At 38.4% G+C, this 27,121-nt stretch overlaps 1 protein-coding gene across 1 annotated transcript in view; it reads left to right on the forward strand.

Moving 5' to 3' along the window:
• The window catches only part of CLTCL1 (clathrin heavy chain like 1), a 109,455-nt gene that overhangs the window by 25,699 nt on the left and 56,635 nt on the right, over positions 1–27,121 (forward strand). The window contains exons 3-5 of the mRNA XM_039242866.1: positions 5,646–5,914; positions 21,446–21,607; positions 23,981–24,094. Coding sequence (XP_039098797.1) covers positions 5,646–5,914; positions 21,446–21,607; positions 23,981–24,094 — 545 coding nt within the window. The remainder of the gene's footprint in view (positions 1–5,645; positions 5,915–21,445; positions 21,608–23,980; positions 24,095–27,121) is intronic.

Genomic DNA, 27,121 nt, shown 5'->3' on the forward strand with positions numbered 1-27,121 from the left:
TTAGGTCATGATCTCACAGTTCGTGGGTTCGAGCCCCGCGTCGGGCTCTGTGCTGACTGCCAGCTCAGAGCCTGGAGCCTGTTTCAGTCTGTGACTCCCTCTCTCTCTGACCCTCCCCTGCTCACGCTGTCTCTCTCTCTCTCTCTCCTAGAAATAAAAAAAAAAAAAAAAAAAAAAAGAACTCAACTTCTTTACTTGCTGTAAATCTGTTCAGATTTTCTTCCTTGTCTCAGTTTTGGTAATTTATCTTACTAGGAACTTGTATACAAGTTATCTAAGTCTTCTTCTAATGTGTTGGCATAAAATTGTTCATACTCTTCACTGGTAATCTTTTTAATTTCTTCAAGATCACCAATGGTGTCCTCTCTTTTATTCATGATTTTGGTAATTTGGGTTTATCTTTTTTTCTTGACCAGTCTAAGGTTTGTCAGTTTTCTTGATTGTTGTGAAAAGCCAACTTTTTGTTTTATTGATTTTTATTATTATTTTTCTGTTATCTTTCCTTGATTTTTGCTTTACTCTTAATCTCTAAAAAAAGTCTATTTTTTGTTGCTTTGGGTTTAGTTGGCTCTTTCTGTAGTTTATTAAGGTGGAAACTTTGTTGATTTGAGATCTTCTTTTGAAAGGAAAATTTTTAAAGATATTTATTTAGTTAAGTAGCCTGTACAGCCAACATGAGGCTCAAACTCACAACCCTGAGATTAAGAGTTGCATGCTGAGCCAGCCGGGAGCCACAGAGATCATTTTTTATGATCTTGACATTTAAAACAGTGTATTTGCTCCATGGGTTATTTACATGTATGTTGTTGAATTTCCAAACTTTGGGACTATCCCACACTTTTTTCTATTGTTGATTTCTAATAATTCTCTTATAATCAGATAACTTATTTTATGTGATTTCAAATTTTAAAATCTCCTAAGACTTTTTTATGGTGCAGCACATGATCTGTTCTCGAATATGTTCCAGGTATACTTGGAAAGAATGTATTTTCTTGTTGGGTGATATGTTCTAAAGATGTCAGGTTGAATTTGTCAGTAGTATTCAAATATATTTTTTTGTCTGGCTAATTATTGAGAGTGGGATATTGAAATCTCTAACTTTTTTTTTCAATTTTTAAAAATTGATACCATATGTTTGCATGTATAGATGGATTAGGAGGAACTTAAGGTAGGACCATGGGGGAGAAGAAGGGGACAAATAGTTGGGGAGAGGAAGGCAGGCAAACCATGAGAGACTCTTGAATGCTGAGAACAAACTGAGGGCTGATGGGAGTTGGGGAGAGGGGAGGGGGGGTAAAGGGCACTTGTGATGAACACTAGGTGTTATATGGAAACCAACTTGACAATAAACTAAGAAAGAAAAATTAAAAAAAAAAGAAGAAAACATTGTGGCTTAATACATATAATGAAATTTATTATAGTAACCATTTTTTAGTGTAAGCACATTCGTATTGTTGTACACCCATCAGTACCATCCACCTTCAGAACTATTCTTTTCCTTTTGAAAAACTGAAACTCTGTATGCATTAAACAATAACTGAGAGAGGAGGGAATGAGGGACTTCCTCTCTCTCTCCCTGGCATCTACCATTATACTTTCTGTCTCTATGATTTTGACTACTCTAGATACCTAATATATGTAGAATCATGCAATATATGTCTTTTTATGAGTGGGTTATTTCACTTAACAGGATGTTTCTTTGCAGTTTTTTAAATTTAAAGTTTATTTTGTCTGAAATTAACCACCCTGCTTTCTTTCAGTTTTCATGGAATATCTTTTTTCATCCTTTCACTTTTGACATCTTTTTGTCTTTGGTTCTAAAGTGAATCTTGTAAGATATCCTGTAGTTGGATCATGTTTTTCTCTCTATTTTTCCAGTCGATGTCTTTTGATTGGAGAGTTTAATCCATTTACACTTAATGTGTACTGATGAGGAAGGATTTTTCTGTCATTTTACTATTTGTTTTCTATATACTTTCTGGCTTTTTTGTCCTTCATTTCTTGCATTACTATCTTTCCTTATGTTTAGTTGGTTTTGTTTTTGTTTTAGTGAAAACATTTAAACTCCTTTCTTGTTTCTTTTCTGTATATTCTATAGCTATTGTCTTTATATTTGCTGTGGAAACTATATTTAACATTCTGAAGTTATAACAGTCGAATTTGAAATTATACTGGCTTAACATTTTTTATACAAAGTTTTTATTTATTATTTACTTATTTATTTGATATAATTTATTGTCAAATTGGCTAACATGCAGTGTGTAAAGTGTGCTCTTGGTTTTGGGGTAGATTCCCGTGGTTCATCACTTACATACAACACCCAGTGCTCATCCCAACAAGAACCCTCCTCAATGCCCATCACCCATTTTCCCCTCTCCCCCACTGCCCCACCCACCCCAGTTTATTCTCTGTATTTAAGAGTCTCTTTTGGTTTGCCTCCCTCTCTTTTTGTTTTAACTGTTGATAACATACAAAAACTCTGTTCCTTTACATCTCCATTCCCACTTCTTTAGTTATTATCACAGAATTATGTCTTTATACATTGTGTATCCAGAAACATAAACTAATAATTCTTTCTCATACATTCATCTCTTGAGTTATGTAGAAAACAAAAAGTATAGTTACAGGGTGATTATAATACTAGTTTCTAGACTATTCATTGATTTTTTTAATGTTTTAGTCTATTAAATCATGTTGAAAACAAAAGATGGAGTTACAAACCAAAGTTACAATAGTATTAGCTTTTACAATTGCCTATGTATTTACTTTTATTAAGACCTTTCTTCAGATGGCTTTGAGTTACTATCTAATGTCCTTTCATTTCAACCTGCAGGAATCCCTTTAGCAGCACTTACTACTGGCACCAAACTCCTTTAGCTTTTGTTTATCTTGGAACGTTTTAATTTCTTTTTCCTATTTGAATTTTTTTTTTGGAGTTATTATATTATTTTATTGTTTCATTGTTTTTCATCATAAATGTCAATGATATTTGCAACTTATGCAAATATACCAATAAGGCAATACAATTTATGACCTGGCATTATTTACATAATTTCACAAAAATTTGTATTTTCCACCTCCCTTGGAGTCATAATTCACAATAAACTCATAAATGTTTTCTCAAAATTGGATATTTTATTTATGAATTATGTTCTTTTAGCTCTAAAGTTATCCTATAGTGACATATGTGCTTATTTAAGGACAGTTTTGCTGGATATAGGATTCTTGATTGGCAGGGATTTTTTTTCCTTTTAGTGATACTACAGTTCTGTTTAAAATTTTATTTCCAAATTGTTTGCTGCTGGCATCTAGAAATTCAATTGATATTTTTGTGTATTGACCTCATATCCTGCAGTTGTTACATTCACTTATTAGTGCTGATAATGCTTTGTAGATTGATAGATTCCTTAGGATTTTCTTTGTAAACAGTTATGTTGTGTGTGAATGAAGGCAGCTTTACTTCTTTTTTTGTCTTTATGCCTTTTACTTTTCTTGCATTATTGCATTAGCTGGGATATCCAGTACAGTACCAAAAAAAAGTGGTTAAAAAATCCTTGCAATGGTCCTGATTTGGGGGGAAGCAGTATTTCATGTTAGTTCTAAGTTTTGCATAGGTACAAAGATCAAAACTCAACTTTTTATCAGAGGTGAAAACAATATGAGTCTCTTACCAGAGGATGGATACTAAAGCCTTTTGTCTAGAACCTAGCTGTCCTATTGGATGCTAGCCACATGAAGTTGTTTAAATTTAAATTAATTAAAGTTAAATGAAAATAAAAATTCAGTTTCCTTAAAGGTGTGTTACCAGACACATTTTATTTTTATTTTTTATTTTTATTTTTTTTTACAAATAGTTTATTGTCAAATTAGTTTCTACATAACACTCAGTGCTCATCCCCAAAGTGCCCTCCTCCATGCCCATCCCCCCCTCCCCCCCACATCCATCAGTCCTCAGTTTTTGTCAGCATTCAAGAGTCTCTCATGGTTTGCTTCTCTCCCTTTCCCCCACCATTTCTGCCCTTCTTCTCCCCCTTGTTCCTCCGTCAAGTTCCTCCTAATCCTCCTATACGTGCAAACATATGGTATTTGTCCTTCTCTGCCTGACTTATTTCGCTCAGCATAACCCCCTCAAGGTCCATCCATGTTGCTACACATGGCCAGATTTCATTGTTTCTCATTGCCATGTAGTATTCCATGGTATAGATAAACCACATCTTCTTGATCCATTCATCTGTTGATGGACACTTAGGCTCTTTCCATGTTTTAGCTATTGTGGAGAGTGCTGCTATGAACATTGGGGTACATGTGCTCCTATGCCTCAGCATTTCTGTATCCCTTGGGTAAATTCCTAGCAGTGCTATTGCTGGGTCATAGGGGAGTTCTATTGTTAGTTTCCTGAGGAACCTCCACACTGTTTTCCAGAGGGGCTGTACCAGTTTACATTCCCACCAACAGTGTAGGAGGGTGCCCGTTTCTCCACATCCTCGCCAGCATCTAGAGTTCTCTGATTTGCTCATTTTAGCCACTCTGACTGGCGTGAGGTGGTATCTCAGTGTGGTTTTGATTTGTATTTCCCTGATGAGGAGGGATGCTGAGCATCGTTTCATGTATCTGTTGGCCATCTGGATGTCCTCTTTGGAGAAGTGACCAGACACATTTTAAATGCCTAATAGCCACATGTAGCTGGTGTCTTCTCTACTGGATAGGGCTAGTACAGAACATTTCCAACATGGTAGAAAATTGTATTTAACAGCACTGGTCTAGAATTTAAGACAAAATGACGCTGTTATGTGGAGAAGTTGTTTAATTTGAAAGGATGATAGTATTCTTTCCTGAAAGTTGGAGATGCCAAAGAAAGATTGTCTTTTTTTTTTTTGCTGACTTATCCAGAAATATTTTAAAACTAGAAGAAATCAACTTAAAACTGATTCTCTTGATAGTTGCTTCAAAAGAACTAATTTCTGGGGAGCCTTGGGTGTCTCAGTCAGTTAAGTGTCCAACTTCGACCCAGGTCATGATCTCATGGCTTGTGAGTTCCAGCCCTGCATTGGGCTGTGTGCTGACAGCTTGGAGCCTGGAGCCTGCTTTAAATTCTGTCTCCCTCTCTCTGTGCCCCTCCCCCATTTGCACTCTGTTTCTGTCTCTCAAATATAAAGAAACATTTAAAATGTTTTTACAAAAAGAACTAATTTCCGATTGTTATTCATATATTCTACATTTACACACTTTTACATTCTTCTGAAGAAGGAGGCTCTTATCAATATTGAGACATCAGGGTATGGTTAATTACTATGTAGGCAGCTTTCTTTCCCCTCTTTATCAGATTGGCTATAAGTTTTACAACTTAAAGTAATATTAACAGGAGTCAGAATTAATAGTGTAAGAATATGGGGGCTCCTGGGTGGCTCAATTGGTTTATCATCCAACTCTTGGTTTCAGCTCAGGTCATGATCTCACAGGTTTGTGGTTTGAGCTTGGGATTCGCTTTCCCTCCTCTTTCTGCCCTTCCTGTGCTCACGCTCTCTCTCAAAATAAGTAAAATAAACTTTAAATAAATAAAAATAAATGAATAAATAAGAGTGTAAGAATTTATCTTTCAGATTTTTAATTTATCTTTCTCTAATCTCCATTACATCAAATACTAGCTGGGAAGACACTTCAAATCTTTAATATTGAAATGAAGAGTAAAATGAAGTCTCATACCATGGCAGAAGAGGTGGTTTTCTGGAAATGGGTTTCTGTGAATACTGTTGCCCTTGTGACTGAGACCACTGTCTACCACTGGAGCATGGAAGGTGACTCTCAGCCTGTGAAGATGTTTGATAGACATGCCAGTCTGGCAGGGTGCCAGATGATCCACTACCGGACTGATGAGTATCAGAAGTGGCTGCTCCTTGTTGGCATCTCAGCTCAGGTAAGCTTTTGGCTACCTTCAGGGACTGGTCTGATGGAATGTAAAGATATAATTCAGGGACTGGTCTGATGCAAGTAAAGGTGTAATATTAAAGTTGGTATAGGTGTGAGGCAGAAGAAATAGGCCCAGGCCTAAAAGAAATAGAGGTTAACAAGAAATCCAAACTTTGGATCATAAAGAATTTTAATTTAACTTTCACCCATTAACTCTACTGTATTCCAATGGATTACTGATATTCATTCCATAAACTATTTCCGGCACAGTTTTGAGAAGTGAATTGTTGAGGAATTTTGTAGAGGCACATGGAATCTATAGGTTTATGGGAAGTAGTTTTGGGGCTCTATTTTAAGGGCTTTGATGGAATGTTACTAATTCATATACTTTTATGATAACAGCAGTAACTTTCTGCTGTGCTTCCTTTCTTCATTCCTGGTGGCTAATTCAGTTACCAGATACTTGTTACTACAGGATGTTTGGCCTTAGATCTTTATTAGCTAATTCTAGCCATTGAATGGCCTTCCATAGCCTAGTGGAAAAGTATGAAAGTGTGGGATTCTAGTACTCAGAGAATTGTCAAACATATGAAGAGAGTGCTGTAGGAGCTGTAAGAGAATACCTTAAGTCAGAAAGAGTCCATAACAGAGGGAGCCTCTAGGCTGCATTTTGCCAGCTATAAAAGTGCACTTGGGAAATAAACTGTGTGTGAAGGCATGGAAGTGGAAGAGAATGGCTCTTTCTGGGAGGCTGGGGTCATCCACCTTGGCTGACACCTATAGGATGCATAAGAGGCAGGTGGAGGGGCAAGGCTGAGAGCTGGGTGGGGGCAAGATTCAGGTACATGCTGCTGGCAGTGGCACTTGTGCAACAGGTTTTAAAGTGAGAGTGATATGATTTATTTTCCTTCTCTGCAGCATGTTGGGGTAGAAATAATGCTGTCAGTGATGTTGAGGAGGGACCACCATGAAAACTGGTGGCTGAGAAGCTAGTTGACAGGCAGATACAAGAATAAAGCCATATACTATGTTCTGGAGTAAAGACAAGTATGACAAAGTAAAGAGTGAGCAAAGCTGGAAGAAGTACTTCTCTCTACTTTGGAAGTCTCTTCTACTTTGCAACTCCCAGAAGTGAGCCTCAAGTTGAACTGGAGATGCAAGGGTTGAGATTTTATTTTTGTTTATTAGTTTATTATTTTGTTAAGTAATCTCTATGTCCAACGTGGGGCTTGAACTCACAATCCTGCATGAGTTGCATTCTCTAATGACTGAGCCACCAGGTGCCCTGAGGCAAGACTTGAGATTTTAGAGGTAAATGCCTAGAACTTGGAGGTGTATGAGATGCTTCTCAGGGAAAGGACAGTTGGATGATGGACTAGCATTTGTCTCAGAATGAGGCATAGATGAGGGAGAGTTGACATATTTGTATTACACTGACAGGGTCTCAGATTACCTAGGGGTTCTTTGCTATAATTTAAGGAACTTGCTTAGCCACAGAGCCTTTCAGTGATAGGCCCATAGCTTCCATTCAGCCCCAGTTACTTCTTGTTGTCAGGGCTGAGAGTTAAGCTGGACTGACAACAAACATATTGGTAGGAAACCTCACATCACATCTGGAATAATAGACATTCCCATTGCCTCTACACATGATATAACATTATAATAGTTCACCCAGAATAGCTTGTTTGGGTCTAATTGCCCAGGCTTCCATAAAGAAGTAATTTTACACCTAGGTCATTTTCTGTGATATATCATCTATTAGTTGGAATGATTGCCTCTGGGGAGTTACTAATCATAGATTAGATGCTGTTTATGGAGTTTTTCTCATGTGGAAACTGCCTTTGGCTTTCCGCTGAAAGGATTTGGATGTTGCTGGCCCTTATGATGGGCAGAGATTGCAGACAGTTCAGGTGTTGCTAATGGAAATGAAGACAGAGGAGTGTTTGTGATGTGAAGGGTGAGGAGTGTACCTTACACAGAGCCTGCATATGCCAAGGTGAATTGTGAGAGAGTCACAAACAGGTAAAACCTATATGACACGTGCTGTCATGGTAAATTTTCAAGATTGTATTGGCATGAGCATCACTTTGATTCCCAAGCCAGACAGAGACCCAGCAAAAAAGGAGAACTACAGGCCAATATCCTTGATGAATACAGATGCAAAAATCCTCAACAAGATACTTGCAAATCGAATTCAATAGCACATAAAAAGAATTATCCACCAAGATCAAGAGGGATTCATTCCTGGGTTACAGGGCTGGTTCAATATTCGCAAATCAATCAGTGTGATACATCACATCAACAAAAGAAAAGATAAAAACCATATGATCCTGTCAATAGATGCAGAAAAAGCATTTGACAAAATACAGCATCCCATCTTAATAAAGACCCTCAAGAAAGTTGGGATAGAAGGAACTTACTTAAACATCATAAAAGCCATCTATGAGAAGCCCTCAGCTGACATCATCCTCAACAGGAAAAAACTGAGAGCTTTCCCCCTGAGATCAGGAACACGACAGTGATGTCCACTCTCACCACTGTTGTTTAACATAGTGCTGGAAGTTCTAGCATCAGCCGTCAGACAACAAAAGGAAATCAAAGGCATCAGAATTGGCAAAGAAGTCAAACTTTCACTTTTTGCAGATGACATGACACTCTACATAGAAAACCCGACAGACTCCACCAGAAGCCTACTAGAACTGATCCAAGAATTCAGCAAAGTTGCACCGTACAAAATCAACGTACAGAAATCGGCTGCATTTTTATACACCAACAATGAAGCAACAGAAAGAGAAATCAAGAAACTAATCCCATTCACAATTGCACAAAAAACCATAAAATACTTAGGAATAAACCTAACCAAGGATACAAGAGATCTGTATGATGAAAACTATAGAAAACTTATGAAGGAAATTGAAGAAGACACAAAGAAATGGAAAAACATTCCATGCTCATAGATTGGAAGAATAAATATAGTTAAAATGTCATTACTACCCAAAGCCATCTATCTATACATTCAATGCAATCCCAGTCAAAATTGCACCAGCATTCTTCTCAAAACTAGAACAAACTATCCTAAAATTTGTATGGAACCACAAAAGATCCCGAGTAGCCAAAGTAATATTGAAGAAGAAAACCAAAACAGGAGGCATCACCATCCCAGACTTTAGCTTCTACTACAAAGCCATCATCATCAAGACAGTATGGTATTGGCACAAAAACAGACACATAGACCAATGGAATAGAATTGAAAACTCAGAATTGGACCCAAAAGTATACAGCCAACTAATTTTTGACAAAGCAGGAAAGAAAGAGTATCCAATGGAAAAAAGACAGCCTCTTTAACAGATGGTGCCGGGAGAACTGGACAGCAATATGCAGAAGGATGAAACTAGATCATTTTCTCACAGCATACACGAAAATAAACTCAAAATGGATAAAGGACCTGAATGTGAGACAGGAAACCATCAAAACCCTAGAGGAGAAAGCAGGAAACAACCTCCTTGACCTCCACCGCAGCAGTTTCTTACTTGACACATCCCCAAAGGCAAGGGAGTCAAGAGCAAAAATAAACTATTGGGACCTCATCAAGGTTAAAAGCTTCTGCATGGCAAAGGAAACCATCCATAAAACTAATAGGCAACCGATGGAATGGGAAAAGATAGTTGCAAATGACATATCAGATAAAGGGCTAGTATCCAAAATCTGTAAAGAACTCATCAAACTCCACACCCGAAAAACAGACTACCCAGTGAAGAAATGGGCAGAAGATATGAACAGACACTTCTCCAAAGAGGACATCCAGATGGCCAACAGACACATGAAATGATGCTCAGCATCCCTCCTCATCAGGGAAATACAAATCAAAACCACACTGAGATACCACCTCACACCAGTCAGAGTGGCTAAAATGAGCAAATCAGAGGACTCTAGATGCTGGCGAGGATGTGGAGAAACGGGCACCGTCCTACACTGTTGGTGGGAATGCAAACTGGTACAGCCCCTCTGGAAAACAGTGTGGAGGTTCCTCAAAAAATTAACAATAGAACTCCCCTGTGACCCAGTAATAGCATTGTTAGGAATTTACCCAAGGGATACAGGAGTGCTGATGCATAGGGGCACATGTACCCCAATGTTCATAGCAGCACTCTCAACAATAGCCAAAACATGGAAAGAGCCTAAGTGTCCATCAACTGATGAATGGATCAAGAAGATGCGGTTTATCGACACAATGGAATACTACATGGCAATGAGAAATAAGGAAATCTGGCCATGTGTAGCAACATGGATGGATCTTGAGGGTGTTATGTTGAGTGAAATAAGTCAGGCAGAGAAGGACAGCTGCCATATGTTTGCACGTATAGGAGGATTAGGAGGAACTTAATGGAGGAAAATGGGGGGAGAGGGAGGGAGGCAAACCATGAGAGACTCCTGAATGTTGAGAACAAACTGAGGACTGGTGGGTATGGGGGAGAAGGGAAGGGGGTGATGGGCATGGAGGAGAGCACTTGTGGGGATGAGCACTGGGTGTTGTATGGAAACCAACTTGACAATAAACTATTATTAATAAATTTTTTTAATTATAAGGGGCGCCCGGGTGGCTTATTCGGTTAAGCGTCCGACTTTCGCTTAGGTCGTGGTCTCGCGGTTTGTGGGTTCGAAGTCCGCATCGGGCTTTGTGCTGGCTGCTGGCTCATAGCCTGGAGCCTGTTTCAGTCTGTGACTCCCTCTCTCTCTGACCCTCCCCTGCTCACGCTGTCTCTCTCTCTCTCCTAGAAATAAAACATTAAAAAAAATTAAAAACATTTTTTTTAATTATAAAAAAGATGGTATTGGCATGAAAAGAAAGAATTGGGGCTCAGTCAGTTAAGCATCTGACTCTTGATTTAGACTCAGATAATGATTTTTTGGTTATGGGATCAAGCCCCGCTTTGGGTTCCATGCTGAGTGTGGAGCCTGCTTGAGATTCTTTCTCTTCCTCTCCTTCTGCCCCTCCTCACCCTCAAAAAAAAAAGAAGAAGAAAGAATGGATTCACTCTCCCTTTGTGAAGACAGGAGGGGAGCTGGAAGATCCCTCTTCAGTAGCCTTTCATGCTATTCAAGACTTATTGGGAAAGTTGTGCTTTCTGAGCCTTTATGTTGCTTTCTGAAAGTGTACCCTAGAGTAATAGGACCCTCAACCAAGGAATGAAGTTACTCACAGTATTAGCCTTTCTTAATCTATCCCTAGTTGCCCAAAATACTTTTTGTTTTTTAATTTCCTCTTTATTCCACGAAGCTCAATCTTTGTACTGAATCTGGTCTGGGAATGTGTTTGTTCCCTCAGAAATGATGATGTCTGAGGGGTAGGAATGAAGCTTTGAGCTAAGACTTAAAAACTAGATCACAGTTCATTCACTCCACACTTTATTCTGCCTCTAATACTTTCTCTAAAGCCCTTTGCTCCATTTTGACCTGAGTACTTCAACTGTTATTTTATTCTTCTTAGCCAGAGGTCAGCATATTTTTTTCTATAAAGGCCCAGATAGTAAATGTTTTTTGCTTTTTGGGCCAAAAAAATATCATGTTTGTCACAACTGTTCAGCTGTGAAGTTTTAGTATAGGTAGCCATAGATAATATGCAAATGAATGAGCATGACTTCAGCTAATACAATTTTATTTACAAAAACAAGTGGAACAAACCATATAGAAATAAAAAGAATTAATAGGGGATACTAAGAATATTGTATACCAATAAATTAGATAATTTAGATGAAAGGACTAATTCCAGGAAGACATAGACTACTGAAGTTGATTCAAGAAGAAGCAGAAAGTCTGAATAAGCCTATAAAACAAATTAAGACATTCAATCAGTAACGAAAAAACTACCCACAAAGAAAAACTCTGACCCAGATTGTTTCACTGGTTATTCCTAAGTATTCAAAGAAAAATTAGTACTAATCCTTCACAAACTTCTCCAAAACATAGAAGAGGAGGAAACACCTCTATCATTCATCCTGTGAGGCCAGTAGTACCCAGATACCAAAAACAGACAAAGACATCATAAGGAAAGAAAACTACAGACTATTATCTCCTCTGAATATAGATGTAAAAATCTTCTAGTAAACTGAATCCAGCAACATATAAAAAGAATTGTATGCCATGACCGAGTGGGATTTATCCAGGAATACAAGGTAGGTTTAATATCCAAAAATCAATTAAAATAATGCGTAATATTAATAGAATAAAAGACAAAAACCATATGGTCATCTAAGCAGACACAGAAAAAGCGCATGATAAAATCTAACACTTTTTTTGATAAAAATGATCAACAAAGCAGGAATAAAAAGGAACTTCCTTAACCTGATAAAGGTAATCTGAGAAAAGCACACAACTAACCTATTACTTAATAGTGAAAGACTGAAAGTTTTCCCCCTAAGACCAGAATAAGACAGAGATGTCCACTTTTACCACTTCTGTTCAACATTGGACTAGAATGTAGCTAGAGCAATTAGAAAAAGAAATAAAAGGCATTCTGATTTGAAAGGAAGAATTAAAACTATCTGTTTGCAGATGACATGATTTTGTATATTGAAAAACCTAAGGTATCCAATAAAAAAATTCTAGAAGTAACAAGTACAACAAGGTTACAGAAAGTAAGATCAATATATAGAAGTCAATTGTGTTCTTACACACTTGCAATGAACAATTGAAAAATGAAATTCCATTCACAATAGCATCAAAAATAATAAAATACTTAGGAATATGTTTAACAAAAGATATGTATAATTTATATTCTTAAAATTATAAAACACTGTTGAAAGTAATTAAAGAAGATCTAAAATGGGAAAACATCTTAATATTTTTAAGATGTTAATACTCCCCAAGTTGATCCAAATTGATCTGAAGATCCAGTGTCATCCCATTCAGAATACCAACTAACTTTTATGTAGAAATTGATAAGCTGACCCCAAATTCATATGGAATTGCAAGGAACTTAGAACAGCCAAAACAGTCTTGATGAAAACAAAACAAAGTAAGAGGAGGCACACTTCCCAATTTCAAGGCTTGCTACAAACTTACAGTAATCAAGACAATATACCAAGATAAGATTAGACATATAGATAATAAAATAGAATTGAGAGTCCAGAAATATACCTTTACATTTATGGTCAGTTTATTGTTTTGATAAGGATGCCAAGACAATTCAGTAGAGGAAAGAGTAGTCTGTTCAGCAAATGGTTTGGAGACACTGGATATCTGTATATACAAAAGCATGAAATTGAACCCATACCTCTAACTGAAAGTGGATCAGACCCAAATGTAAGAGCTGAAGCTATAAAACTCTTAGGAGAAAACGTAGGAGCCAATCTTAGTGACCTTGAGTTAAGCAGAACCTTTGTAGATACATCAAAAGCATAAGCATCAAAGAAAAACCGATAAAGCAAAATTAAAATATTTTGTGCTACAAATTATACCATCAGTAAAGTGAAAAAATAACCACCATTTGGAGAAAATATTTCAAGATCAGATATCTGACAAGAGACTTGTATCCAGAATATATAAAGAACTCTTACAACTCAATGATAAAAAGGCAAATAGTTCGGTTTACAAATGGATAAATGATTTGAACAGATATTTCTCCAAAATGCTATTTATATGGCCAGCAACACATGAAGAGATGTTCAGCATAATTAGTCATTGTGGAAATACAAATCAAAAACACAATGTGAGGGGCACCTGGCTGGGTCAGTCATTAGAGCATGCAACTCTTGATCTCAAGGTCATGAGTTCGAGACCCACATTGGGCATAGAGCTCACTTAAAAAAACAAAACAAACATAAAATATGGGTATCACTTCACACCTACTAGGATGGCTCTTATTAAAAAGATTGACAATAACAAATATTGCCAAGGATGTAGAGAAATCGGAACCCTCATACATTACTAGTGGGAATGTAAAGTGCACAGCATAGTTGTGTTAAAGAGTTTGTTAAATGTAGAGTTAACATGTGACCTAGGAATTTCAGTCCTAGTTACATACCCAAGAGAAATGAAAATATACATCCACACAAAATATTATACACAGAACATCAGCAGGATTGGTGGAGAAAGGACCTTTGAAAATCTACTCCCTAAAAGCAGTGAGAACATTGGCAGAAATTCTCAAATTAGCTTTTTCAGAGTTCTGGAAATTAACTGCAAGCTTAAAAAAATCCAGAGAACTTTTATTTGAGAATATTTGCTATATCTTGGAACAGCAAGCTTGGTGACATTTTATCTTGTGCTATTCCCATTCCCTTTTATACAGCTTTCTGATGATAGCCTTGAGAACCAGTACCTCCACAAATTGGTGAAATACAGCAATAGCCTCTAAAGGAGGCAAGAATGGTTTAGAGTTCCCCCAAAAGCACCTTTCCCAGATAAATGTCATTATTTGACATGTCTAGCAGTTTCTTGGAAATCTCCATTCAAGGACCTTGTCTTTTATTTCTTGCTCAGTGTAAACAGCCTTATCTCCTGGGATACTTATGATACACCATTAGTAGCAATTGTTTAACATCACAGCTGCTTGTGGGAATGATAATAGTTGAGGCAAATAAGAAGCTGACTAAAAATTAAAAAGAAAGTAGGCTATGGAATGAGATGTTCATAGGGGGCTTTCAAAAACTGCAGCAAATATCCTTGGGAATCTGGAAGACCATGTACATGGAAAAGGCTGTGCACCTTCCCAGGAAGAATTGACAGGGCCCTAAGTTCTCACCTCTGGCTGATCTCAAGGGTCTGTACAAGCAGTATGTGACGGCTAAAGGCCAAGGCAATATTGGAAGCTGCCTGTCAGAGTATTGAAGAACTGTCTCAGCACACACACAGAATCTTAGCAAAGGCGGACACTCAAGGCATTTATTTAAGGAATCTCTTGCAAATTATTAACTGACCACTAAGCTGAATAGAGACCACAGACTTTACAGAATCAGTTCAGGAAATTTGCTAAACAAACAAATACAGTACACCCAGGAAGGGGAGAATATCTGTTTCTAGAATTATTACTTTATGTTATTTAAAATATCCATCTTTTAACAACAACAGCAAAAATGAAATGTGCAAAGAAACAAAGTATAGCCCCTACTCAAAGTAGTCAGTAGAGACCGTTTTGAGGAAGCTCAGGCTTGGAGTTACTTTCTTTTTTTAGAAAAATTTTTTTTAATGTTTTTTATTTCTAGGAGAGAGAGAGAGACAGCGTGAGCAGGGGAGGGTCAGAGAGAGAGGGAGTCACAGACTGAAACAGGCTCCAGGCTCTGAGCTGGCAGTCAGCACAGAGCCCGACGCGGAGCCCGAACCCACAAACCGCGAGATCATGACCTAAGCGAAAGTCGGACGCTTAACCGACTAAGCCACCCAGGCGCCCCTGGAGTTACTTTCAATAAGACTTTAAGTCAGCTATTTTAAATATTCCCAGAGAACTAATGGAAAGCATACCCAAAGAACTAAAGGGAAGTTTGAGAACAGTGTCTCTCCACATAAATCAAAACAATAAACAACCGGGAAAAACACCTAACATATAAACTTGTTCAGTCACTATGTTGTACACCTGAAAGAAATGTAACATTGTGTATCAACATTGTATATTCATTATTGTGTATTCATCAATAACACTGTATTCAAAAAAAGTGAAGGTTTTACAGTTACATCAAAAACATTAAGTGGCTAGGAATGAATCTAAAATGAATATGTGAAATTGTGCATGCTCTCTCTCTAAAATAAAATTATAAAAAATATCATAAAATGAAAAAAAAAAGCCCAACCTATAAGGTTGCTTGGCTGGCTCAGTCAGTAGAGCATACAACTCTTGATCTCTGGCTTGTGAGTTTAGACTCCACGTTGGACATAAAGCCTGCTTTAAAAAAAAAAAAAAAAAAAAAAGACCACCACTGAGTAGGCCAACATACATACTGAGAGTCCCACAAGGAGAGAAAGAAAGGGGAAGAAAGAATATTTGAAGAAATAATGGTCCCAAACCTAGCAAATTTTATAAAAACCATTAATCTACACAATGAGGAAGCTCAAAGAGATCCACACCCAGATATATCACAACTAAACTATCAAAAGACAAAGAATCCTGACAGCAATAATAAAGAAGCACACTAATCTTGTACAGTGGACTCTCAATCAGATTAACAACTGATTTCTTGTCAGAAACCATCCAGGCCAGAAGGCCTGGATGATACAATCAAAGCACTTTAACAAAAACAATAAAAGATTGTCAACCAAGAATTCTATATCTAGCAAAATTATTCTTCAAGTAATGGAGGGGAAATTAAGGCATTTCCAGATAAACAAAAACTGAGAGAATTTGTCTGTAACAGATCTGCCCTACAAAAATACTAAAGAGAATCTTTCAAGTGGAAGTGAAAAGATCCAAGTCAGTAATGCAAACCCACATGAATAAAGAGCACTAATATAAATAACTATATAGGAAAATATAAAAGACTGTATAAATATAGTTTTTTGTTTTGACTCTTTTTTTTCTTGTGAGTTAAAACTACGAAAGCAATGATTATAAATCTGTGTTAGCAGGTATATAAAATATATAAGTAATGTACTTTGTATGACAAAACCAAGGAGGAGGAATGGAGCTATAAAGATGCAAAGTTTTTGTATACTATAGAAATTAAATTGATATTAACCCAAATTAGATTGTTATAAATTAAGAGCTTAATTGTAATCCTGAAGCAACACTAAGAAAGTGACTTGTAAAAATCATAAAAGAAATAATGAGATCATCAAAATGACCCACTAGAAAATATCTATTTAACACAGAAGAAGGTAGTAATAAAATAATAGAGAAACAAAGAAGACATAGACATAGAAAACAAATAGCAAACTGACAGAAGTAAATCTTACCTTATCAGTAATTGCATTAAATGGATTAAACACTTACAGGGCAGAGATTGGCAGAATATTTAATGTTTTTTTTTAAAGGTTATTTATCTTGAGAGAGAGAAAGAAGCAGACCATGTAAACAGGGGAGGGACAGAAAGAGAGAGGGAGAGAAAGAATCCCAAGCAAGCTCTGCACTGTCAACGCAGAGCTTGATGCAGGGCTCAAACTTGCAAGCTGTGAAATCATGACCTGGGCCAAAACCAGGAGTTGGACACTTAAACAGCTGAACCGCCCAGGTTCAGGGTATTGGCAGAATATTAAAAAACAACAACAACAACAACCCATGATCCAACTATATATACTGTCTACAGGAGACACACTTTAAATTTAAAGATATAATGGATTGAAAGAAGGATGGGAAAGATACACCATGTATATTATACCCAAAAGAAGCTGGATGGCTATCTTAATATCAGATAAAGTAGACGTTAAGATAAAAATTGTTACTAAAAACTTATATATATTCATAGCAACATTATTTATTTTATTTTTTTAAGTTTATATTTAAACTTTAGTTAACATATAGTGTTATATTAGTTTTAGGTGTACAGTATAGTGATTCAGCACTTGAAGTATGACACTTAATCCACATCACCTGTTTTACCCTCTCGCCACCCTCCCACCTCCCCTCTGGTAACCATCAGTAACAACATTATTTATTTTATCCAAAAGATGGAAACAGCCCAACTGTTCATCGACTGGTAAATGCATAAATAAAATGTATATCTCATACAGTGCAATATTTATTTGACAATAGAAAGAAATGTACAGTTGACTGTTCAGCAACATGAGTTTGAACTACACAGGTCTACCTATACATGAATCTTTTTTAGTAAATACAATACAGTATCGTAAATGTATTTTTTTCTTATGATATTCTTAACATTTTCTTTTCTCTAGCTTACCTTATTGTAGCAAATGCAGTATATAATACATATAATATACAAAATGTATGCTATTTGTTATTGCTAAGGCTTCTAGTCATCAGTAAGCTATTACTAGTTAAGTTTTTGAGAGTCAAAAGTTATAGATTTTTGACTGTTTCAGAGTCCATGACCCTAACCCTCACTTTGCTCAAGTGTCAACTTTACCGTTATATGCTATACCATGTTTAACCTTGGAAATATTAAGCTAAGTGAAAGATACCAGCACAAAAAAACACATATTGTATGATTCCATTTTTATGAGATGCTTAGAATAGTTATCTACAGAGATCACAAATGGGTAGGTAGTTGCTCTGACTGGGGGTGGAGTGTGGGAGGCGGGAATGGGCATTGACTGCTAATGAGGTTTCTGTTAGGGATGAAAGTATTTTAAAATTACATTGTAGTGATGGTTGTACAGTCTTGTGAATAAACTGAAAAACATTGGATAGTATGCTTCAAATGAATGAATTATGTGGTATATGAATTATATCTCAATAAAGTTGTTAATACCTTTAGGAATCATACTTATTTATAAGGAGATCATTATGTTTAAGAAATATTTTAAAAGAAAAGATTGTGGGGCACCTAGGTGGCCTAGTTGGTTAAATGTCTGACTCTTAATTTCAACTCAGGCCATGATCTCTCAGTTTGTGAGGTCAAACTCCATGTGGGGTTCTGTGCTGGCAGTGCAGAGCCTGCTTGGGATTCTCCCCGTCTTCCTGCCCCTCCGCCACTCATGCTCCGTATCTCTCTCAAAATAAATAAACATTTAAAAGTTAATGAACAAAAGATTATAAATCACAATGTTACTTATTTGTGTTTTACTGACAAAAATAAAAACCAACAAACAAAAAAATCCAAGCTAAAAACTGTTTCTACTCTCACTATACTTCTGACACCAAAGATGTTGTCTTTTCTACACCAAACAATTCTCTCATTCTCTGTGGACACCAGCTGGAGGTCCAAGAATTAGTGCAGACCTCACAGGTTAAGGGTTCAATCCCATAAGACTGCCCCCATGTCTTCAGATGCCAGCCTCAAGTCCCAGGCCACCAGTACCTCTGACCAACAAGCTGTAAATCAGGGGTTCCCACAACCTTAGGTTTGATAATTTGCTAGAATGGCTCATATAGCCCAGGAAGTTACTATTACTGGTTTATTAAAAATGACATATATTAAAAAGGAGCTCTCTGAATGCCAATTCAGAGTTTTTTTAATGGAGATTTTCATTGGTCATCACTCTGTCTCCAGGCCCATTTCCTTTCCTGGAGGTCAGGATGTGGTGAGGCTGAAAGTTCCAAACTGTTAAGTCCTTCTGGTGAGGAGACCCCATCCTGAAGCTATCTAAGTACCACCCCGCCCCCCCAGCCACCAGCCATTCTCATTAGCTTACCAAAAAACACTTCTATCACTCTGAAGATTCCAAGGGTCTTCAAAGCTCTTTTCTCTCAAAGATGCACCAATCACTCCACCCTTAAAAGGAGTGAAGTACTGATACAGGCTACAACATGGATAAACATTGAAAACCTCACTAAGTGGAATAAGACACAAAGGCCACATATTTTATGATCCCATTTATATGAAATATTTAGGTACATCTACAAGACTAAAGACTAGTGGTTGCCAGGGACTGAGGGGAGTGGAGATGGGCCCTAACTTTTAATACACATGGGTTTTTTTGGATGATGGAAATGTTTGAAACCATATAGACGTGGTGGTTGCACAATATTGTGAGTGTAGTAAATGTCACTAAATTGAACCCTTTAAAAATGGGTAATTTTATGTTATATGAATTTAATCGCAATAGTAAGGGGACAGGAGGAGAAAGAAGGGTGGATTTTGGCCCACACGGCCATTGTTTGCCTACCCCGTCCAAGCATTTTCAAACACTTCCCCTTTTCTTCCTTACCTTGTGACCTCCAGCCTGGGTGTCACTGGGAAGCCTTCCCTGACTCAACAGACTGTGTGAGGTCACAGCATCTCACTCTATCCTGCGTCATAGCAGGTCATAGCAGTCAGCACCGTATATTGACTTGCTTGTTTCCTTGCTAGAAACTCTTAACATATGTCCTTAAGGGAAGGGTCTGGGTCATACTCACTTTCAAGCTGGGAAGGAGCAGAGAGAGGGGGAGACAGAATCTGAAGCAGGCTCCAGGCTCTGAGCTGTCAGCACAGAGCCTGACATAGGGCCTGAACTTGTAAACCATGAGATCATGACCTGAGTCAAAGTCTGACACTTAACCAACTGAGCCACGCAGGCACCCATATTCACTTTCGTTATCCTTAGCCCTTCACATGGTGCCTGGCACAAAATAAAGCATTTTTGCATTGAATCTTTGTCAGCTACAATCCTCAACATGCCCTTTCCCAAAGCATACATAATACTCAGCACCCCCATGCGGTGGACTTTAGGCAGGAGCCTAAGACTTAGAAGCAGGTCACAGACCCAAGGCTACACCTGTAGCCTGTAAGTGGGTCCATGAGGACAGGCAGTGCAGGAATCCAGGTCTGTCTTGATCTGAGGTGTTCTCTTTGCTACTCCTTTTCTTCTTGGCTTTGGTTTAGTCTTCTCTAGCATTGGGAGTCAGAGGCACTGTCTCTTTATTGTCTGCAATCTTCCCATCCTCTCCTGGGAGGGTGGTTCTTGTCCTATACTTACTACTCTCATTTAAAAATGTTATGGTTCATTCTGTTGTTAGAGTATACACATTTATATTTATCTACAAGTTGCTCCCCTGCTTCTCCCTCTTCCCAGCCTTTGGCAACCACTGATCCACTCTGTCTCTTTGGATATTTAATATATGGAAATCATAACACGTGGCCTTTGTGAGTGCGTTTTCAAGGTTTATCCATGTTGTTGCATGAATTGGTATTTTGTGTAGTATTTTCACACAAGTCTGCCAATAGAAAAGTACGAAGGAAAGGATCTTTAAAGAGAAAAAAGTTAAAGCCTTTGTTTCCCTTTGTTTAAGTGGGGGTAGATGGCAGATACACTGAGGATCTGAATTTTACCCACAGACTGCATAGAGGCTCATTCAGCTGGGGTGGCAATTTGAATGTTGAGTTCTAAGAGCTTGAGCTGTAGTGCTGTCATGTCTCATTTACTTAGCTTTTTGAGCAACTTGACATTGGGTACAAATGTATTGAAATTCTTTGCTGGAAAATGTAAGTAAGTTCTAAGTTTTATGAAAGATATTAACCTTATTGGGTTTTATTAAATACAATTTTTGCTATTTATAAATTTCAGAAAACCCAATTTTCAGAATTAGCCCATAATCTCCTCCTGATTTAATTACTCTCTACACTTTAGAGTTTGTGTCCTCCCAGTACTTACTTTATATGAATATTTATGTGTGTGTGTAGAATGTATGTATATATATATTTACATGTACATACATTGCATATGCATTCACATATACACAAACATACATACATGTGTGTATACACACATTTTCTGTTTAAAAAATTGAGACCATCTGTCTTACTGTTTTGAAGTCTTATTTTTTCCCCTGGTGTTTGCAGCCATCTTTCTACATCAAATTTAGAGTTATATTGTGTCTTTTAATATCTAATAGGCTTATTTTTTATTAAAGAAACTATATCAACATATGAAACTTTCATTTTAGAAACATTTAACAATTTATATACTCTCTTTTCTTTCCCTTTCATTGCAAAATGTCTTTTCTTAGCAAAACCGTGTAGTTGGAGCAATGCAGCTCTACTCTGTGGATAGGAAGGTTTCACAGCCCATAGAAGGCCATGCTGCTGCTTTTGCAGAGTTCAAGAGCGAAGGGAATGCCAAGCCTGCCACCCTTTTCTGCTTTGCTGTCCGTAGTCCTGCAGGGGGCAAGGTAAGATCTCTACTTTGTTTTTTCCCTCAGAAAAATGTCCTCAGTCAGTGTTAGGGAGTCTGTACAAGTGTAAATCGGTAGCCACTTAGCCAATGCTCCAAAGCCAGTTTATAACTGGGAGTGGGGAACGGTCTGCAGGTGCTTCATGTAAATGAAGGCTTTTACAGTATTTAGAACAACTCATCTATTGTACATCTTGGTGGATTCACAGCCAATCTTTGTAAAGTTAGTGACGTGAAGTCAGCTATCAATTAATTGGTCCTTTTGCCCTAAAATTCCTCTTTGACAGAGTCTACTGAGCATGGGTTAGGCACACATGGTTTCTGCTCTCCCACAGCAGTCTCATGGAGGCAACAGCTGTGAAAGAATGAGCGTATGTTATCCTAACAAAAGACACAGGTCTGTGTAGTTGTGCCTAGGTACAGGGGTTGGGAGCTGCAAGGAGGAGGCCATGCTCTGGGAGCAAGTTGAGTTTTATTCGGCTCGAGTACATGGCTAGCATCTGTTTGGCAGGAGTGCCATGGGCAGAGCTGTGAGATCCAAGAATTCATGATGTCAGTGAGACCTGTGGTTCCAAGGTTGCATCAGTCGCTTGGAAAGGGGCCTCAAAACAGTGTCCTTATCTCAGTATACTCTTATCATACTTCCTGAACTCATTATTTTGGGTTGGTCACTAGCCCTGAAGTAGTCCCCAAAGAAGAAGAGCACTGAATCAGTATGTGGCTTCCTAGACTTCCTCATCTTGAAAATTCCTAATTGCATACTTTGGTCTCTTATGTAATATACATCATACCCTCCTTAATTGAGAACCAATAGAAAAATAGGAGTCAGGCAGAAGTATCAGCCTGTACAAAGAACTTGCTCTACTCCCTCACCTTAGACTGAGGCTTCCCACCTTGTCACAGACAGAGCCGGGCAACCACAGGCACCCTTGCAAGAGCAGAACCCATCCTGGCCAAGCTGCCTGTGAAGAAGAGCACAGAACAGGCACCCCTGTAAGACAGGTGTGCCTGCTTATCTCCTGCACTCAGCTGTCAAGCAGGCTGGTCCCCCCCAGGGCAGTCTTCCATGGCAGGGATCCCCATAGCCACCTGTTGCAAGAGCCACCTCATATTCTGTGATTGAATCTCTCCTTCCCTCCCATAGTGGCAGGTGGGGTCCCTTCAGTGATATTCTCAGCCTGTGCCCCTTCCACAGGCCTGCTTTCTAATCGAGCCCAGCTGCACTTATGGCAATGGCTGTCTAGCCTCCTCATATGGATCCCAGTTTTGTCTGGACTCCAGTTCCTTGTTCCTTTCTCACAGGCAGGTACCACTTGTTATAGTCTCGCCCTTCTCCCACCACCTCCCAAAGAAGCCTGACTTCTTTACCCAGGCCCCCCACTTCTGTTGGCAGTACCACCATCCTTCCCAACTCCTAAGCAAGAAACCAGAGCTCTCAAGCTCCATTCTGTTTGCGTTGCCACTGTCCAACTTCTAACAAGTCTTACATCTGTGGCAGATGAGGGCCTTGTTACCTGTATTTGGGTTAGAGAATAAGTCCTCAGACTCACTCCACCCATTAAAAAGAATTTTCTCAAACTACCAGTTCTCTTAAAGTGCCCATATGCTAGGAGTTTCGGTCTCCCTGCATCTTAACTCACAGTGGCCCCTGCTCACTTGCTACATCAGCCCTCCCCTTCTGGCCCATCTCTCCGAATGCCTCAAACACCTCTTTGGTGTTTCTCCTCTCCCTTTCTGCCAGGCCAAATCCAAACTAAGTATACACTCATAAGTTTCCTCTACTGGGCACCCCTTCTAACCCTTGTTGTTTCATGTCTCTGATCCACCTCCACTGATGATTTTTTGCCCCAGACTATGTTTTTGTTATTAGATGAGAGGAACTTGAAGCTGTTCTGATAAAAGGGATAGAATCCCTTGTCCACTGCCATTATTCCCGCTTCTCCAAGGATTTTTATGACCCCCCGCATCTAAAGCCTTTGGCATGATCAACTGTCTTGTGAGTTTGGCGTTCAGTTACACGATCTTGTATGTTGATCTGTGTTAGCCTGAGCCCATGTCAGGAGAGCCCCTTGTTTCATGGGCATCCACACTAATGCCCAGGGAAGGGGGTCACTACCCTTCAGTCAACATGCTGGAACTAAACTTTGCTCAGGTTTCTGGCATTGGTTTTTCCTGTTGTCCTTGGTGGTGGGCAGCAAGTTAGTGAATAGCATGAGCACTCCAACCAAGAGATTGTCTTGTCTTGTTTGAATGTAAGTTTTATCATTAGTCTTAGAGAGAATGGACTATGGCTCTACTTACCATTGTGCATTAGTTAGTATTAGTCTGCCACCAATATGTTTACTTGGATTGACCTAAATCTCTTCTCTAGTTGCACATAATTGAAGTTGGACAGCCTGCAGCAGGAAACCAGCCTTTTGTAAAGAAAGCTGTGGATGTGTTTTTCCCTCCAGAGGCTCAGACTGATTTCCCAGTGGCTATGCAGGTATGAATGTGCTGCCTGCTGTGTGAGTTAGAACAAACCATGGATCTTGGGTGGAGGAGAACAGCAGATAGCAGGTTCCTGTGCTGCAGAAGAAGCCCAAATAGACACTTTAGAACATGGAGAAGATAATGTCAGTGTTCATGTTTTAACTAATGCTGCCTTAACAATACTCTGGAAAGGAGCACTCTTTTCACAAACAGGACTTTGTCCAACTCATATACCAAAGTCCCAGACCTTTGGCTTTTTATTATAAAAGATTAAACGTTCACTGTAGTACAAAAATATAAAGAAGAAAACAATCTTCTTTAGCTAAACCAATTCGATATAAAATATATCAAAGATCTCACTATTTGTTATATTTAAAAGTTAGATACACCCTTTCTGGACAAAATTAGAAACCCATTATATATGTAAAATCATACAATCTACCGCCCCCCCCCACCCATTTTTGCTCAGTACATCATAGGCATTTCTATAAGGTCTGACATTCTTTGTTAATATTTTGGGATATAAACATTTATTTTTAGGTGTATACTATAATTGTAGGATAGTTTAATTATTTGCTTTTTATCTGTTCTCAAATATTTGACAATACATGATGGTTTCTGTTTTAATTTTTTAATGATATTTTAAAGCTAGATTTCTAGAAATAGGTATGTGATCAAATGCAGTTTTTTTCCCCAAAGTGAAATTGGCCTTTTCTGTATCTTACAGAAATACATATTGTCTATCAATTTCCAGTAATATCAATAAACATAATAGTAGAATTAAATATCCACTGAAATCCTACCCCACTGTTAACTGTGACTGCCCCCTTTGGAAGTATCTTTGTATGCATGCATTTATAAAGATAGACACAAATAGAGTCTTATGAAATGGCTTGGCACTGACATTGGGCTTTATGACCTTCTCTCACTCTGTAGCAGACCATCCCATGCCAACAAAATGCATATAATATTTTGATGTCTGTATCTATTCTGTGGATGTGCCCTAATTGACTTAGACAATCCCCCATTGGGTATTTATGTTTACTGTGAATGCTTCTAGGAGCATTGTTGTCCATATATCTTTGTGCATCAGTCAAAGGATAAACTCCTACATGTGAAACTGCTGGGTTAGAGACATGTGCACAACACTGGCCAGTTCCTACTCTTGTCGCCACTTCCCTGATAGCTGGACAGTGTCCAGTGAGCTTCATGTCCTTCCTGTGATTAATGTGGAGATAGAATGGTTTACCACTCATACACATTTTGTTAATTAGCTCTTCCTGATCTTGGCAGTTTTTCTCTTGGGGTCTTTATCTTACTTGTAAGAATTCTAGTTTTTGGATACTAAGTGCCTGATGTATTTCAAATAAATATTTTTTCATAGTCATAACAGAAGTTTATTTGTGGTGTGTTCCACCTTGTAGAAGTTTTGCATTTTTATGTGGCTTTAGTGTCATGTTTTGAAAAGAATTCTACATCCCATAGTTATGGGGTGAAGAAAATATTCACCACATTTTCTTCTATTTCTTTGTTTTATTTGCTTTTTTAAAAAAAGTTTTAATGTTTATTTTTGAGAGAGAGACAGAATGTGAGTGGGGGAGGGGTACAGAGCAATGGAGACACAGAATCCGAAGCAGACTCCAGGCTCTAAGCTATAAGCACAAAGCCCGACATGGGGCTCAAACTCACAGACCTCCAGATCATGACCTTAGCTGAAGGCAGACACTTAACTGACTGAGCCACCCAGGAACCCCAGTTTTATTGGCTTTTTATGTAAAAATCTTTGACTCATCTGGAATTTACATTGATCTAAAGAATAGGATGGAAAGCCAGTTCTTTACTCTTATCCTGCATCCCCATATATGCCAGCTGGTTATATTAACATGGTGATATGAAATACCTACTCATTCATGTTAAATTCCTGTATGTTTGATTCTACTTCAAGATTCTCAGTTCTGTTTGTTTCTATTTCTTCCTATGGTAGTACCCCACTGTATTTTTTACAACCATACTTTTAAATTACTATAGCTTTGAGGGGTGCCTGGATGGCTCAGTTGCTTAAGCCTCCAACTTCAGCTCGGGTCATGATCTTGAAGTTCGTGGGTTCAAGGCCCACGTTGGGCTCTGTGCTGACAGCTCAGAGCTTGGAGCCAGCTTCAGATTCTGTGTCTCCCTCTCTCTGCCCCTCCCCCTCTCACTATATGTCTCTCTCAAAAGTGAATAAACACTAAAAAAGTAATAATAAACTAAAATAATAAAATAAAATAACATAACTATAGGTTTGGGGCACCTGGCTGACTCAGTTGTTGGCTGTGACTCTTGATTTTGGGGTGGAGATCTTTTAACTTTTAAAATAAATAAAATTACTATCGGTTTTATAATAATTTTTTAAAATTTCTTTAATGTTTTATTTTTGAGAGAGAGAGAGAGACAGCGTGAGCAGGGGAGGGTCACAGAGAGAGGGAGATACAGAATCGCAAGACAGGCTCCAGACTCTGAGCTAGCTATCAGCACAGAGTCCAGCGTGGGGCTTGAACCCATGAACCATGAGATCATGACCTGAGCCAAAGTCGGACACTTAACCGACTGAGCCACCTAGGCGCCCCTATAATAATTTTTTTAAAAGAGAATGACAGCACAAGCAGTGGAGAGGGGCAGAAGGAGGGAGGGAAAGAGAGAGAGAATCCCAAGCAGGCTCCACACTCCGCGTGGAGCCCAGTGCAGTGCTTAATCTCACGACCGCAAGGCCATGACTTGAGCCAAAATCAAGAGTCAGACGCTTAACTGTCTGAGTCACCCAGGTGCCCCTATAATAACTTCTTTTTTTAACATATATTTATTTTTGAGAGAGAGACAGAGACAGAGACAGAGTGCAAGCACGGGAGGGGCAGAGACAGAGGGAGACAGAATTTGAAGCTTCAGCCTCTGAGCTGTCAGCACAGAGCCCAATGTGGGGCTCGAACTCACGAACTGTGACCTGAGCTGAAGTCGGACACTACACCAACTGAGCCACCCAGGCACCCCCCTATAATAACTTTTT

This window comes from Hyaena hyaena, unplaced genomic scaffold (genome assembly GCF_003009895.1).
Source record: "Hyaena hyaena isolate Hyena2069 unplaced genomic scaffold, ASM300989v1 scaffold_219, whole genome shotgun sequence".
Classification (NCBI taxonomy): Eukaryota; Metazoa; Chordata; class Mammalia; order Carnivora; family Hyaenidae; genus Hyaena; species Hyaena hyaena.